We start from the raw sequence: 18,087 nt of genomic DNA on the forward strand, positions 1-18,087 counted from the left end.
GTGTCTGAGTTGAAGAGGTGAGGTTATCAATGAAATGGTTCCTCCCCTAGCATGTTAACAGTAGGTTAATTAAGGTCCATGACAAAATGAGATACGTTTAATTTATTAGTGTTTTTTGTATCCGGGTATGAAACAAAAATAGTTAAAATAAGATTTACGTCTGAAAAAAATAATAGATCTGCTTTGACTAGTTGTTGAACATTTCTTCAAGAGATTGGTATTTGTATGAAAGGGAAAAGGAATCTACTATTGAGGACTCTTGTAACAAACCCAAAAAAAATTCTCAACCACATGGTTCCAGGTTCACTCCCACTGCATGGCTTCTACAATAGCTTTAGGATGACCAGAGCCTTGTAAGTGGATTTGGTAGATGAAAACTGAAAGAAGCCTGTCAAATATATATTTTTTGCCATGTTTCAGTCATTTGACTGTGGCCATGCTGGAGCACTGCCTGGAAGAATTTTAGTCGAACTAAACAACCCCCAGCACTTTTTTTCTTTCTAGACCAGATACTTAACCTGTCGGTCTCTTTTGCCAAGCCACTAAGTTATGGGGACATAGATACACCAACACTGGTTGTCGAGTGGTTGTAGAGGACAAGCACACACACACACACACATGTATATATACAGGGTGCACCAAAATGATCTGACACATTTGGAGGCTTAATAAAAGCACAAAATAATGAAAAGAAAAATTTTATTTTCTGAATGTACTTATAATGCCATTTTATTTACTCTTTTACTTGTTTCAGTCATTTGACTGCGGCCATGCTGGAGCACCACCTTTAGTCGAGCAAATCGACCCTGGGACTTATTCTTTGTAAGCCCAGTACTTATTCTATCGGTCTCTTTTGCCGAACCGCTAAGTGACGGGGACGTAAACACACCAGCATTGGTTGTCAAACAGTGCTAGGGGGACAAACACAGACACACAAACACACACACATATATATATATATATACATATATACGACAGGATTCTTTCAGTTTCCGTCTACCAAATCCACTCACAAGGCTTTGGTTGGCCCGAGGCTATAGTAGAAGACACTTGCCCAAGATGCCACGCAGTGGGACTGAACCCGGAACCATGTGGTTGGTAAGCAAGCTACTTACCACACAGCCACTCCTGCGGTAAGTTTTAAAAATTAAATCAGCTAGATGCTTCCCATCATTGTCAACATACTGTTGGAGACGTTCATGAAAGTTATCGATAACTCTATGGATCATTTCTTCTGGAATGGCGAAATGTGATTTCTTCTTGTGGGGATATTTAAAACCAAAAGTATTGAATGATCTATTGATGAATTAAAATGTGCAATTTGTGTAAAAATAGCAACCATTCCAGAAGAAATGATCCATAGAGTTATCGATAACTTTCATGAACGTCTCCAACAGTATGTTGACAATGATGGGAAGCATTTAGCTGATTTAATTTTGAAAACTTAATGAAATAAAATGGCATTATATGTACATTCAGAAAATAAAATTTTTCTTTTCATTATTTCTTATTTTGTGCTTTTATTAAGCCTCCAAATGTGTCAGATCATTTTGGTCCACCCTGTGTGTATATGTGTGTGTGTGTATAAATGTGTTGGTGTATCTATGTCCCCATAACTTAGTGGTTCGGCAAAAGTGACTGATAGGATAAGTATCTGGTTAAAAAAGAAAATAAGTGCTGTCTGATGACTGAAACATGGTTAAAGATAAGGTTGTTGTTTTTTTTTAGTTCAAGTGGAACATTTCTATTTAAAAGCTTCTGAGTAAGACTGTATTTGTATTTAATTAGTCTGTTTAACAGACATTATAAAAACAGGTACATTAGTAGGCATTATGCTTTGTGATGTTTAGTTTCATGTTTTTATGTTCTTAGTTCAAATGCCAGACTTTCTAGCCAAGGCCGTGCATGTGTGTGTGTGTATATATATATAAATATATATATCTGTGTATATTTAAAGGGCTAAAAAAACCACTATCTGGTTAGCCATATGCTAGAAGTAGATCACCTGCGATCAAACTACAAAGAAAAGAATGTTCTCTAGAGAAAAATTCAGCGGACACCAGATCAATATGCGGGCAAGACAGATGAAAATTATATAAAAAACAAGTGGTTTTTTAGCCCTTTAAATATACACATGTATTAGAATTTTCTCTGATTCTTCAGATTTTTGTATGCTAAGCTACTGGTTTTAAATTGATATTAAATTAATCAATTTATCTCCCTCTTTATTTAAATATATATATATATATATATATATATATATATAGAGTTTATGAAAAAAACAAAAGACGAAGACAGGTGGTATACAAAACAAACAGATGTATTAGTATAACGCTCAGGAATAGAAAAAGTCTTATATATATATATATATATATATATATATATATGTATTTATGTATACGTATAGTCAATTCAAAAAACGCAGTGAAAAAGAAAAAGAACAAACAAATATGTGGATGTGGCACAAACAATGTATTAATAAAACACTCAAAGAGGAAAAGAGTAGTAGTTTTATGTTTTAAGCATTAGCTCTTCTTCGGGAACAGGAAAGTCTAAGTCAAAGGAAGGAAAAAGAATCACCAACAATCATGTGCAGTTACATTTCTGAAGTGACCAGAAGTAAAAGGACAGAAGAGTGTGAAAATGGTCAGTGTGTGTGAAATATATAATAGAAGCATCACTAGTGTAATAAACATTATCAACCACTCATACTTAACATACATAATTTGTGTATTTGCCAGTAGACTGTGATTTGGCATGGTGAGGGCTATTCTCTCAAAATATCAATTGTTAAAACAACTGAATATCATGGACAGGCAAGAAGACTCCTCAAGTCTCATCAATGTCCATCATTTGGGGTGAGTTGACTTTAGGGGGTTTTAACAGCCGGCACATTGAGAAAGTAATCTCCACCACACCAAATCACAGCCTGCTGGCAAATACACATTTCACATGCATTGAGTATGTATGGTCAGTACACATTTTTTTTCTCTCCTTGTTTTTTCTGTGTCCCTTTCTGTAGAAGAGCATAGGCTCGAAACGTAAAAGACTTTCTATTCCTGAGCATTATACTAATACATCTGTTTGTTTTGTACACCACCTGTCTTCATATTTTGTTTTTTTCATAAACTCTCCCTATATATATATGATAGATCATTAACCACTACACACATTTTTTTCTCTCCGTGTTTATTCTGTGTCCTTTTCTGTAGAAGAGCATAAGCTCGAAACGTAAAAGACTTTTTCTATTCCTGAGCATTATACTAATACATCTGTTTGTTTTGTACACCACCTGTCTTCATATTTTGTTTTTTTCGTAAACTCTCCCTATATATATATATATGATAGATCGTTAGCCACTACACACATTTTTTTTTCTCCTTGTTTTTTCTGTGTCCCTTTCTGTAGAAGAGCATAGGCTCGAAACATAAAGGACTTTTTCTATTCCTGAGCGTTATACTAATACATCTGTTTGTTTTGTATACCACCTGTTTTCGTCTTTTGTTTTTTTTTTCGTAAACTCTCCCTCTATATATATATAGGCACAGTAGGATTTCTCTATATGAACATAATCCATTCTAGGGCCCAGTTTGTTAACCAAAGTATTCACTACATGAGTAACTGAGGTATATATATATATATATATATATACATATATATATATATACGATGGGCTTCTTTCAGTTCCTGTCTATCTAATCCACTCACAAGGCTTTGGTCGGCCTGCGGCTATAGTAAAAGACACTTGCCCAAGGTGTCATGCAGTGGGACTGAACACAGAACCATGTGGTTCATAAGCAAGCTACTTACCACACAGCCACTCCTTCGTTGATAAAATTTCTACTTGTTGACTGGATATAATTTTCTTCAAAAAACCTATTTGCTACACAATTTGTTTATTTAGCATGCTTTTGTATAAAGCTTTCCCAACACTTACATTTGTGTGTAATCTACTTTGGGTTTGTTGTTCAAATATCAGCTCTTTAAGCAAATGGGTTCCCAGTAAATTATCTGTGTATGTAGTCTGCTCTTTGTTCATTTTAGCATGTTATGCAAGAGTAATTTTCTGAAGGAAATTACAGAAAAACTGTTATTCAATTTGTTTGTAATTTATCACTTCTGATGAACATCCTCACATTTGTTTGTTTTTTTCGAGTGGCTGTGTGGTAAGTAGCTTGTTTACCAACCACATGGTTCCGGGTTCAGTCCCACTGCGTGGCACATTGGGCAAGTATCTTCTGCTATAGCCTCGGGCCGACCAAAGCCTTGTGAGTGGATTTGGTAGACGGAAACTGAAAAGAAGCCCGTCGTGTATATGTATGTGTGTGTCTGTGTTTGTCCCTCTAGCATTGCTTGACAACTGATGCTGGTGTGTTTATGTCCCCGTTACTTAGCGGTTCGGCAAAAGAGACCGATAGAATAAGTACTGGGCTTACAAAAGAATAAGTCCCGGGGTCGAGTTGCTCGATTAAAGGCGGTGCTCCAGCATGGCCGCAGTCAAATGACTGAAACAAGTAAAAGAGTATATATATATATAGAGAGAGAGAGAGATACATACACACATGAGAAAGGTAGATAGAAATGAGATTTCTTTATCCAAAGTGCTCTTCCTTTTAAAAGACACTAGAATGTGATTTGAGTGAGATCTGGTTTCTATTTTAATTGACAGTCTCCTTTGCCATAACAGCCAAATTAGTGTCCTTGTTCATGTGTTAAGCACCAATTTCTATGAGCAATATTTGAGAAGTAAAGACATTCTAAAGGCAACAATTCCTCTTTGAAAATCCTCTTGGAATCAGTTGTGATTCACATAATACTTAATTATTCACAAAACCCTTTAAAACTTAAAGACTAGGCTAATCTCTTTTACTCTTTTACTTGTTTCAGTCATTTTGACTGCAGCCATGCTGGAGCACCGCCTTTAGTCGAACAAATTGACCCCAGGACTTATTCTTTGTAAGCCTAGTACTTATTCTATCAGTCTCTTTTGCGGAACCGCTAAGTTACGGGGACGTAAACACACCAGCATCGGTTGTCAAGCGATGTTGGAGGCACAAACACAGACACACAAACATACACACACATACATATATATATATACATATATACGACGAAGACATTTTCCCAAGGTGCCATGCAGTAGGACTGAACTCGGAACCATGTGGTTAGTAAGCAAGATACTTACCACACAGCCACTCCTATGCCCAATCTGTTGAGAAAAATCACAAAAATCTATTTCATATGTCTGTCTCTCCAGATACGCTTTAACCTGAAATTACCCCCTGATTCAGTGAGACAGCCTTCCTTTTTTTAAATGATCTAAATTAAAATCTTCCATCAAAATTTCATGTTGATTTATGTTACAAATACCAGCTTAATAATGAGAAAGTTATTTTACTAAATTCTTCATTATTTTTAAAATAATTGAAACAAAAGCAGTGTTTTTGACATGGGCACAGGAGTGGCTGTGTGGTAAGTAGTTTCCTTACCAACCACATGGTTCCGGGTTCAGTCCCACTGTGTGGCACCTTGGGCGAGTGTCTTCTACTACTGCTAGCAAATACACATTTCACATGCATTGAGTATGTATGGTCAGTAATGTTTATATATATAGATAGATAGACAAAGTGGATTTTGTAGACAAAAACTGAAAGAAGCCCGTCGTATATGTATATATATATATATATATATATATTTATGTTTGTGTCTGTGTTTGTCCCCCCACCCAACATCGCTTGGCAACCGATGCTGGTGTGTTTATGTCCCTGTAACTTAGCAGTTTGGCAAAAAAGAACAATAGAATAAGTACTAGGCTTTCAAAGAATAAGTCCTGGGGTCGATTTGCTCAACAAAAGGCGATGCTCCAGCATGGCCGCAGTAAAACTTAAAAATTTAATAAAAGTTATTTTATTAAATTTTTCATTATTTTCTAAATAAATTGAAACAAAAGCAGTGTTTTTGACAGAAATTTTAAGAAAGGGTTACCACTATCCCTTGGCCCTGTGGTGCTTTTATTGCAATCTACCCTCTTGCAAGCATTTGGACCAGATATCCAATTTGAGGATAACTTTGTCTTAATGTACCTTTTACCGACTGCACTTCCGTTGTATGGGGCTTTCTGTTTGTTACAGGATTCAGTGGAGTTGTGTCACCAGATTTGACTGAGGCCTAATTCCGTGACTAACCTTGAGAGACTGTTTTTTCAAGTGAACACAGCTATTGACTTCCTGCTGGGCTGCTTCCACATTTTAAAGTGAACTGAAACCCACAATTTATATCTTCCTTCCTTTTCCACAATAGTCATGGAAATCTTGCAAAAATCATTGGTGCTGTCTTCTTGTCGCTTGGTAGTAAATATAGAAAAAATCTTTTGCCATTTTTAAACAATATAAAAACATTTTACCATACAAGCAAATTTCAATAGTTGTACTTAGATGTACTTGTTCTTTTGAAAGGCCAATTTTGTATCTTGTAGTCTCATTTATATTTCTGTATGATGTATCATCAGAAAATATAACATTTAGATTCATTAAAAAGAATAGAGAACAATTTAAAGTTCAACTGGTAAAGGGTTAATGCATTTAATATTGGGACAGTAGAATTTTAGAAAATCAACTAGGAAAAAGTAGCTAGCATATTTAAGATGCTATACTTCTAGGTTACTTAGTTTTTTTTGTTTAAGTTGTTGAGGTAATAATATTGAAAGGAGATATATATTTAACATTTGCTTTGTGGGGTGATACTGAAGAAAGTTTATGTAAAATGATGATCCTCATGTTTTTGCAACTGCATTTGTTTTGTTTCAATTACATCTTCAAACTCGAAGCGATAAGATTCGTTTCAGCTTCGCATGACTGCTTGGTACTAGGCGACTTCAACGCTCCCACGATCGATTGGCCCGCATCAATTTGTACAACATCTTCCCGGTTCGGCCAGGCCCTTCTTGACGTGGCTGAAGATTGTTTTCTATCGCAACATGTTGAATATCCGACAAGGCATCGGTCTGGGCAGCAGCCATCTATGCTAGATCTGGTATTCTCCCGCTATCCAAGATCAGTGTCAGACGTATCTGTGTGCGCCCCTCTTGCCAAGAGTGATCATGCAGTCCTGAAGTTCGTCATGCACACAACTTTTTGCACGCCCACGATTACTTCGCTGCCACGTAAGTCTTCTCTGCAATTAATCTTGAAATTCTAACCGAGGCTTCCGCGCTTCTGGACTGGCGTTCCCTGATGACGTTGTCCTCAGTTGACGAACTATGGTCATCCCTCAAAGCATATGTAATCTGTTTGACTGACCAGGCAGTTCCCGTTGGACTTCCAAGAGGAAGAAACACAAGCCCTGGGTGACGAAAAGGTTAAACGAGAACGTCGACTCAGAGATATTGCTTGGGCTGAATTAAAAAATCTGGATTCGACTGCAGCTTTTGAGGTGTACAAAACTCAACGAGACCGAGCCGTGAAAATTGAAAAGAAAGAACGCTTCAGTTATGAATACAAAATCGCGGCAAATGCCAGTAGCAATCCAAAAACCTTCTTTGCCCATGTCCAGCGGAATTCCCGCTTGAACAACCAGATTGCAACGTTGGTAGACTCAACAGGCGTATCGATTGAGGACCCTTATCAACAGAGTCAATTATTTGCCGAGGCTTTTTCAACTATTTTCAACAAGATGATGGTCGTGAACCCCTCCATTTGATAGATCGGTACCTCCAATGCTTCGATTGATCATCATGCGGACCAAGTCAAACATGTTATTCAAGGCCACGGCCCTGACAGCATACACCCACGGTTTATCAAAGCGTTGGCTCCGGTCATCTGCGAGCCCTTAACACGACTATTCAATATGTCATTGGCGACGGGTGTTATACCTGCAGACTGGAGAACAGCACGATAATCTGCCAATTTTCAAGAAAGGGAGCCGCGAAGACCCGCTTAACTACCGACCGGTTTCCCTTACATCAATAATCAGCAAGATGTTCAAAACCATCCTTAAGAAAAGTATGATGCTCCACCTCCTAAACACAGCCTCGATCACTGATTCCCAACACGGCTTCGTGCCGAAGAGATCATGCTTGACCAACTTACTAGTAATGGAAGAATTGGTGACGCGCATCCTCGATGATAGTGATGCTGTTGACATCGTTTTATGGACTTTGCCAAAGCTTTTGACTCGGTAAACCACCGCCTACTACTTGTCAAGCTTCAAGCATATAGTTTCCATCCGGATATTGTACGATGGGTTGGTGCCTTCCTCTCAGATCGCTCCTTCCAAGTTCAAGTTAATGGTTCGCGGTCCGACGTCTCCAGTGCGAGCAGTGGCGTGCCTCAAGGTTCAGTGCTTGGGCCCTTGTTGTTCTTAGTCTTCATAAATGACTTGCCCGACGACCTCACGCAACACACCCTTCTATTTGCCGACGATATCAACTGGTCGCTCCTCGCGGTAGTATAGAGGATCTTCGTCGATGCCTCCACCAAATTTGGAAGTGGTCTAACGATTGGGACCTGTGTCTGAACGTGTCAAGTGCTGTCATCTGCCTGTCGGCTCTACTCCTGCAACTCAACTTGATTTCGAGCCGGGTCGTCTGCTGCTGGAGAGGACCGATCAGGTAAAGGACCTGGGTATCTTGGTGGATTCCTCCTTTTCGCCTTCGGCCCAGTGCGTCCATGCTGCCAACAAAGCGCGCGGAATTCTGTTTTTGATTCGACGGTCATTCGGAATGCTCACAGCAGCCATATTCCTGCCACTCTATGTCACGCTGGTGAGACCCATATTGGAGTATGGGATTCAAGCCTCTTCTCCTTATCTCCTCAAAGACATACAGCACCTCGAAAGAGTCCAGGCTGGCTACCCGCATGGTTCATGGTCTCAAAAATTTGTCCTACGAAGAAAGGCTGAGGACGCTCGACCTTTGTTCTCTTGAAAAACGCCGCCGCCGTGGTGATCTCATTCTGCCCACAACATCATAAGCGGAAGTGTAACCTCTCGAAAGAGCTGTTCTTCACTCCTGCTCCGGAGCGTCGGCTGCGGGGTCATTCCGAAAAGCTCTACCTGCGACGATTTCATCTCAATCGAAGGAGAGGAGCTTTCTCCGTCCGGGTTGCGGATCCGTGGAACAAGCTGCCAGACGAGATGGTGAAGATGCCGACGACCGCTTTGTTCAAAGCCTCCCTGGACCTCAAGTGGCCTGAACTCTTTACATGAACACTACCCTGTACTTAACTCCATGTCCCCCTACATGGCCTTGCTATTTGCTTTTGAGCCAAATTAACTAACTAACTAACTAAATTATTGTGTTCCAAACACCAACTTAATGATAATGAAGTCATCATCATCATCGTTTAACGTCCGTTCTCCATGCTAGCATGGGTTGGACGTTCGACCGGGGATCTGGGAAGCCAGAAGGCTGCACCAGGCTCCGGTCTTATCTGGCAACGTTTCTACAGCTGGATGCCCTTCCTAACGCCAACCACTCCGTGAGTGTAGTGGGTGCTTTTTACGTGCCACCTGCACTGGTGCCAAGCGAGGCTGGCATCGGCCACGGTCGGATTGGTGCATTTTATGGAAGCCAGTCGAGGCGGCACTGGCTTATTTTACTAAATTCTTCATCTATGAAGCAATTGCCCCAGCTCCCCTACAGGGTTGGCGAAAGCGATGTGGTGGACAACGAAAAACCTGGTTGATCTGGAACCCAACTTAGGTCCCCATATCTACGGTGTTCGCCACTGGAATAAGGAGTGGTTGGAGATCACGCGGTCGTTAGCCTCAAATCGCCAGGTCTGGTCGGCGTTTGTGAGAGATGCAGCACTGAGGATGAATGAAGCCAGCTCAACCCACCCTGGGTGAATGCTGTCTCAAGACAAGAAGATGATCCTCATATGCACAAACACAGCCAGAATGAAAGTTTATTTGTAGGTGTACAAGGAATAAAGCCTGTCAAACAGATAGAGAAAATGCCATTATAAAATGTAGTATGGATAGAGAGAGAGATGACAATATTATAGTGAAATGAGATGGATTTATGAAAGCAACTGCATTTGTCTTGTTTCAATTACATCTTCAAATTATTATGTTCCAAACACCAGCTTAACCCTTTTGATACCAACTCGGCTGAAACCGCTTCTGGCTCTGTAGTACAAATGTCTTGTTTTCATAAGTTTTGAATTAAAATCTTCTACCAAAATTTAGCCACAATTTATGTTCCTATCACTATCTGAATGATAACTAAGTTATTTTACTAAATTCTTTGTTATATTTAAAATTAATTAAAAGAAACACAGATCATCTCAAAATAAATACAGTAACGAAAGGGTTAATGATAACAGTCATTTTACTAAATTCTTCATTATTTTTTTTAAACATTATTTAAAAGAGCGGAAATGTATATCAACAAAAATATGGTAACAAGGATTAAAATACCAGTCAAATACTAGGGTGAAATTAAATATATCTACCCCCAAAATATTTGGTCTTTTGCCAGTGTTAGAAATCAACGGCATTTAACATCTTTCCTCTTTGTATTTCTCTTTCTCTTTTACTTGTTTCAGTCATTTGACTAAGTGAGCAGGCCAACAGAAGAAAGAGTGAGAGAAAGTTGTGGCGAAAGAGTACAGCTGGGATCGCCACCACCCCCTGCCAGAGCCTCATGGAGCTTTAGGTGTTTTCGCCCAATAAACATTCACAACGCCCAATCTGGGAATCGAAACTGCGATCCTACGACCGCAAGTTCGCTGCCCTAACCACTGGGCCATTGTGCCTCCACACACACACACACACACACACATATACTGTCTCTTCCCCACTCACCCAACCAAAAATAAAATCTAGATAGTTTTAGAATGCCTTTTGTCTAGATTACAGCTAAGCTGGTGCTAAACAACAACCACCTCGTCCCCATGTTTCTGTATCTTTCTGCCTTTTCACAGTATACAGTACTTTTTTCACTGGGCACATATGCATCATGTATTCATATGGCTGAAAATCTCCACATTTGTGTTATGTTGCATGAGCATATAAAGCATAGCCCTCACTTATTTCCATGTACCAACATTCAAGTAAGAAGTGCACAGTTGACATTTCCATCATGACCCATAATAGAATCACTGAGGAAGTTTAACCTTTACACTATTTTCCTGAATTTTTATTTCTAAATTAATGCAATGTATTTATACTCTGGTGAAGAACAAAGCAAGTCTTGTTCAATATGCTAGTCAATGGCATTTTAGAATAAATTTGTAAAATATTGAAATTGCACTTAGTTATTAAACCAGGGAATGGAAGTTTGGCTGCAATGGAAAACTTTTATGCATTAGTTAATAGTAATAACAACATTCAGATATTAACCATATTTTTACAGGAGAATTTTCAGCAGAATTCTAGTTTAAGCACCCTACTCAACCCCTCATGGCTTTTTTGTTAGTTGGAATTTTCAGAAAAGTTTTGCTAATTTGTGTTCTACAGACAGGAATTCATACAATTACGGGAAAAAAACTTCTTTTAATCTTCTTAACCTCGAAGTACTGAAGGATAACCTCAAAACATTGAACCTTTCAGGCAAGATGACAAAGGACCAAGATACCTGGTGCCTTGCTGTACTCAAGAAAACCCATCATCTAAGCGAAGTGCTTAGTGGTTATTTCATCTGCCGCTATGTTCCGAGGTCGATAAATTAAGTACCAGTTACACACTGGGGTCAATGTAATCGACTAAATCCCTTTGTCTGTTTTTGTTTGTCCCCTCTATGTTTAGCTCCTTGTGGGCAATAAAGAAATAAGAAACGTTAGCACGCCGGGCAAAATGCTTAGCAGTATTTCATCTGCGCTACATTCTGAGTTCAAATTCCGCCGAGGTCGACTTTGTCTTTTATCCTTTCGGGGACGATTAAATAAGTACCAGTTATGCACTGGGGTTGATATAGTCGACTTAATTTGTTTGTCTGTCCTTGTTTGTCCTCTCTATGTTCAGACCCTTGTGGGTAGTAAAGAAATAGGTGTTTCATCTGCACTAGGCTCTGAGTTCAAATTCCACTGAGGTCGACTTTGCCTTTCATCCTTTTGGGGTCAATAAATTAAGTACCAATTATGCACTGGGGTCGATGTAATCGACTTAATCCCTTTGTCTGTCCTTCTTGGTCCCCTCTATGGGCAATAAAGAAATAAGAAACATGCCAAATCAGACTGGAACCTGGTGCAGCCCTCCAGCTCACCAGTTTCAGTCAAACCATCTAACCCATGCCAGCATGGAAAGCAGACGCTAAATGATGATGATGATATGAAATGTAGGTATTCGTCAGTACTACAACTGTCTTGGCTCTTCTGGCTTTTTGTTTGGCAGCCATATATCTCTATGTCAGCTCAGCTGTAGGTCACAAGCTGATCTAATCAATGAACTAGACTCGTGTCTTTAGTGGCATCCACCCTTTCCTTCTCTGATCCTTTTAAGATAAAATTTCTTTTCATTAATATGGAACAGTTATTAACTAAGTCTTATCTTTGAAACTTATTGCATATATACATATAATAACATGTGTATTTGTGCATATGTCAATTGGTACTTAAATGTATTCTTTATTGTTTAAATGTCTGCTGCTGTTAGTATCTATAGCTGAAGTTAATTGTTTCAGCTTTTGTTTTTACAGCCTATTGTCTTTCAAGCACTTTATTAAAATCAAGTTCAGTCAGTGCATATATTGAAGTTTGTTTTTTTATGATATGTGTGTGTGTACACATATATATATATAATACTATACTTGTTCCATGTCCTCGCATTGTTGTGTTTTCATTTTTGGATTAACTATATATATATATATATATATATATATATATCTATATCTAATGCTCGTAGCTTAGTTTTTCCTTGGGGCTGGCTGGATCGGAGCGATCTCAAGATTAATCAGCTGAAATTGCGAGGACGATCCGGTTCTTGACTGAAGATTAGAGGCTTCGAATGACCCGTCCGTTTTTTGTGTAATCTCTTTGAGTGTTTTGCGTTCTTGTTCCATTTTGTATTTTTATATATATTTTTTATACATATAAATATATATATATATCGGCGAGCTGGCAGAAACGTTAGCACGCCGGGCGAAATGCGTAGCCGTATTTCGTCTGTCGTTACGGTCTGAGTTCAAATTCCGCCGAGGTCGACTTTACCTTTCATCCTTTCGGGGTCGATAAATAAAGTACCAGTTTCGCACTGGGATCGATGTAATCGAGTTTGTCCTTGTTTGTTCGCTCTATGTTTAGCCTCTTGTGGGCAGTAAAGAAATATATATATATATATATATGATGATGATGATGATATATATATATTTTTTTATCTTGCATTTTTAGGGATTCCATTTCGGAGAATGTCGTACCAGAAAAGAGATGTTGACTTGTCCGTAATACGCAAAACATTGCATTGCGATACACATGCTCTTGTTCAGCAACTTCAGCTACGAGGTACCTATCTTTTTTATCTATTTTATTTATTTTTTTAATATCAACCTTTCACTGCTCGTTAGACAGAATTCGTTTACAGTGATTTTCTATGGTTGGATGTTTTTCCATTTCAGGAGGATTGGAAATGAAGGATACTGCATGTATGATCATGATGCATGTTTGAAATTGTCACATTCATGTTATAAGTCATTGAATACAGTAACTTTCAACAAAGCCAAATTATTTTCGCAGGAGTGGCTATGTGGTAAGTAGCTTGCTAACCAACCACATGGTTCCGGGTTCAGTCCCACTGCGTGGCACCTTGAGCAAGTGTCTTCTACTATAGCCCCGGGCCGACCAATGCCTTGTGAGTGGATTTGGTAGACGGAAACTGAAAGAAGCCTGTCATATATATGTATATATATTTGTGTGTCTGTGTTTGTCCCCCTAGCATTGCTTGACAACCGATGCTGGTGTGTTTATGTCCCCTTCACTTAGCGGTTCGGCAAAAGAGACCGATAGAATAAGTACTGAGCTTACAAAGAATAAGTCCCGGGGTCGATTTGCTCGACTATAGGCGGTGCTCCAGCATGGCCGCAGTCAAATGACTGAAACAAGTAAAAGAGAAAAGAGTATACAGACATAAAGAGTATAAGGCGGAGAGCTGGCAGAAACGTTAGCACACCGGGCGAAATGCGTAGCCGTATTTTGTCTGCCGTTACGTTCTGAGTTCAAATTCCGCCGAGGTCGACTTTGCCTTTCATCCTTTCGGGGTCGATTAAATAAGTACCAGTTACGCACTGGGGTCGATATAATCGACTTAATCTGTTTGTCTGTCCTTGTTTATCCTCTCTGTGTTTAGCCCCTTGTGGGTAGTAAAGAAATAAGTATACAGACAAAATCATATTATAGATAAGATAGTAAAGGTATTAGGTCCCTAAGTAAAAACAGTTATCTTATCTTAAGCTTTTCACCTAAATAAAAAGGAAAGTTATAGCTTTAACATACATTTTCTATTCTTACCTATAATGGATATGAGATAAGAAGCAATTTGGGGCTTAGCTGCGGCAAGTATATTCACCTTTAACATCAGTCGTTCACACAGTTGGTCCTTGATACATAAAGTATCAATTATTACTAACTAATTGATACTTTATTTTATCAATCTTAGAATGGCAAAATATGAAGTCGACCTGGTTGGACTTGAACTAAGACCTCAGAGAGCATTTTGGTTTCTGCTCTACAATTTTCTACCAAAAACAAAAATATTTAATGAAATATATTGAATGATATATTGGTTTCAAATTTGGCACAAGGCAAGCAGTTGTGACGGAGGGCCCCAGTGTTCAGCTTGTCCTTATTTTACTGACCTTGAGAGGATGAAAGGCAAAGTCAAACTCGGCAGAATTTGAACTCAGAACATTAAGACAGACAAAAAGCCACTAAGCATTTTGCCTAGTATGCTAACAATTCTGCCAGCTCACCACCATATATATTGTATAATATATTAGCAACTAACTAGGTGTCTGAGAAAAGCTGTTAATTGGATTACAATTTCCCAAAATATTAATTCCATTTTTGGAATGGCAAATTTTTTTTTTTTTTAAATATTTCCATTTGCATTTTGTTTCAGTCTCTGCCACCAGCTATCTTATCCCTCAATTTGTACATAGTTTAAAACTGACAGGATTCAAACTAGAAGTTGTATTTGTTAAACTAAGTGTAGCAACCCTTAAATTCTTATCCATTAGGCTACTGATTGATGTATATATCCAGGAATACACCTAATGAGTAGCATATATTAAATTAATTGGGCATGTAAAAAGCACCCACTACACTCGCGGAGTGGTTGGCGTTAGGAAGGGCATCCAGCTGTAGAAACACTGCCAGATCAGACTGGAGCCTGGTGCAGCTCCTGGCTTCCCAGACCCCAGTCAAACCGTCCAACCTGTGCTAGCACAGAAAACGGACGTTAAACGATGATGATGAAGTCATTGGGTGCAGGGATGGCTGTGTGATTAAGAAGCTTGCTTTGCAATCACGTAGTTTTGGGTTCAGTCCCCACTGCATAGCACCTTCAGCAAATGTCTTCTACTATAGCCCTAGGCCAATCAATGCCACATGAGTAAATTTGGTAAAGCAACTGGGTAGAAGCCCATCATTTAGATAGTTGCATACAGAAGTGCCAATCACTTAAAGTGGAACTTGTGGAAGAGGGAGACCCAGGAGGATGTGGGGCAAATTACTGAAGGCCAATCTCAAGACACTAAGCCTTACGAAGGAAATGATTAAAAACTGAAATATTTGGTGCATTGCCATACTCAAGAAGACCCGTCCACCATAGCAGAATTTATACCAGTACTGGTTACACATTAAAAGCACCCAGTACACTCTGTGGAGTGGTTGGCATTAGAAAGGGCATCCACCTGTAGAAACCATGCCACACTAGACAATGGAGTGACTTTTGGGACACCCTGTATATTAGATAGGTTGTCACATTCCAAAACAGCTCTTATTCAGTTACTGTTTCCCCAGACAGACAGGAGAACTACATCTAGCTCAGGCACTCTATTTCTTGGCATAGTTGCTATGGCTGGATGCTTTTTCTAATACCAACCACTTGACTGTACAGTTCAAGACATTAGTACTACAAAAGTTGTCATACTTTCAACTCTACTATAGTGTTCCCTTGACCTTATATCGTCTCCTTGTATTTGCTAACTATTTTAGAGAGCATATTGGGTGCCTTTTATCATGGCACCAGCATTAGATAAATCACCTTGTACCTCACAAGGTTAAAGTGTTATTATTCTATGATGCCTCTTTATTCAAGGAAAGTAGGATATTTTTTTAATTGTTCTTATCTCCAAATATAGGTAAATAGTCTAGCTAAACATGACTTTTGGGGTAATGTTATCTATAAAACTGCTTCAGTCTATAAATATATGGATGAGATAAAGAAGGATTAAATATTATAAAAGGATCAAAAAAGGTAGCTATCAATTTGACATATTAACAAGGCGGCGAGCTGGTAGAATCGTTGGCACGCCAGGCGAAATGCTTTGCGGTATTTCGTCCACCGCTGCGTTCTGAGTTCAAATTCCGCCTAGGTCGACTTTGCCTTTCATCCTTTCGGGGTCAATAAATTAAGTACCAGTTACGCACTGGGGTCGATGTAATTGACTTAATCCGTTTGTCTGTCGTTGTTTGTCCCCTCTGTGTTTAGCCCCTTGTGGGTTGTAAAGAAATATATTAACAAGGAAACTTGTCCAGTAGTTCAAATACCCCTCAAATCATTGCCTATTGTTTTTTAAAAGGGTGGTGGGGGCACAGTAGATAATGTATTCCGAAATACATTACCTAACTGAATAAAGTATGTGATAAATACATCTTTCATCATAGATTTCTTCCATCAAAGTTGACTTGGGCCTAATAATATTTATCAATGACGTTCTTTGTCTTGTCACCAAATTCTTGACCAAAAAAATTCATATAGTTAATCTTTCTGTGCAGCATCTGTCCATGAGAAAATCATCTACATGTTTTACTATTTTCCATTGTGTCACTGACTTTAGTTTACTGTCACCTTCATTAAGGTAGCTTTGTAAAGAACTTTTTATCTTCTATCTATCAAAGTAAAATTGTGAAAATAGAATTGGAGGGAGCCTGTGGTAGAGGTAGACCCAAGACATGGGACAAGGTAGTGAAGCATGATCTTCGGACTGTAGGCCTCACAGAGGCAATGACAAGTGACTAAGACCTTTGACAAAATGCTTTGCTTGAGAAGACCCGTTGAGTCAAGTGAAATTATAGTCGTGGCTGATACTGATGTCCTGTAACTGGCACCTATGCTGGTGGCACATATAATAGCACCTTTCAAGTGTTGGGCTTCATAGAGGCAAGGACTGAGACCTTTGGCATTATGTCATGATTGAGAAGACAGGAAATGACTAGAGACCGAGACCTTTGGAAGTATGTTGTGCATGAGAAGACCCGGCAGGACAAGTGAGACCATAACCCGTGGCTTCTACATGGGATGTAGCCAGTCCACTTATGCATACCTTTCCTTCTTGGGACACAAAACTCTACTTGTGAAGACCTGTTGAGGCAAGTGAGAATCGAAATTGATCAACATCAATGGAAATTGCAGCTGTGATACCAGTGCCGGTGGCACGTAAGAGAACCATCCGAACGTGGCCGTTGCCAGCGCCGCCCCGACTGGCCTCGTGCTGGTGGCACGTAAAAAGCACCATCCGTTCGTGGTCATTGCCAGCCTCGTCTGGCCCCCATGCCGGTGGCACGTAAAAAGCACCATCTGATCGTGGCCGTTTGCCAGCCTCGTCTGGCACCTGTGCCGGCGGCACGTAAAAAGCACCCACTACACTCAGGGAGTGGTTGGCATTAGGAAGGGCATCCAGCTGTAGAAACATTGCCAGATCAGACTGGGCCTGGTGCAGCCTTCTGGCTTCCCAGACCCCAGTTGAACCGTTCAACCCATGCTAGCATGGAAAGCGGATGCTAAACGACGTTGATGATGAGAAAACCCATCAAGCCAAGTAAAATCACAGTTGTGGCAGTGACATGTAAAATCACCTATTAGACTCCCTAAGTGGTTGGCATTAGGAAGGGCATCCAGCTATAAAAACCATGCCAAATCAGATTGGAGTCT

General features: G+C 39.4%; 1 protein-coding gene across 1 annotated transcript in view; it reads left to right on the top strand.

The window, feature by feature from the left end:
* LOC115221286 (coiled-coil domain-containing protein 90B, mitochondrial) overlaps positions 1 to 18,087 on the top strand; it is a 33,738-nt gene that overhangs the window by 7,191 nt on the left and 8,460 nt on the right. The window contains exon 3 of the mRNA XM_029791435.2: positions 13,329 to 13,439. Coding sequence (XP_029647295.1) covers positions 13,329 to 13,439 — 111 coding nt within the window. The remainder of the gene's footprint in view (positions 1 to 13,328; positions 13,440 to 18,087) is intronic.

Source organism: Octopus sinensis, linkage group LG18 (assembly GCF_006345805.1).
Source record: "Octopus sinensis linkage group LG18, ASM634580v1, whole genome shotgun sequence".
NCBI lineage: Eukaryota > Metazoa > Mollusca > Cephalopoda > Octopoda > Octopodidae > Octopus > Octopus sinensis.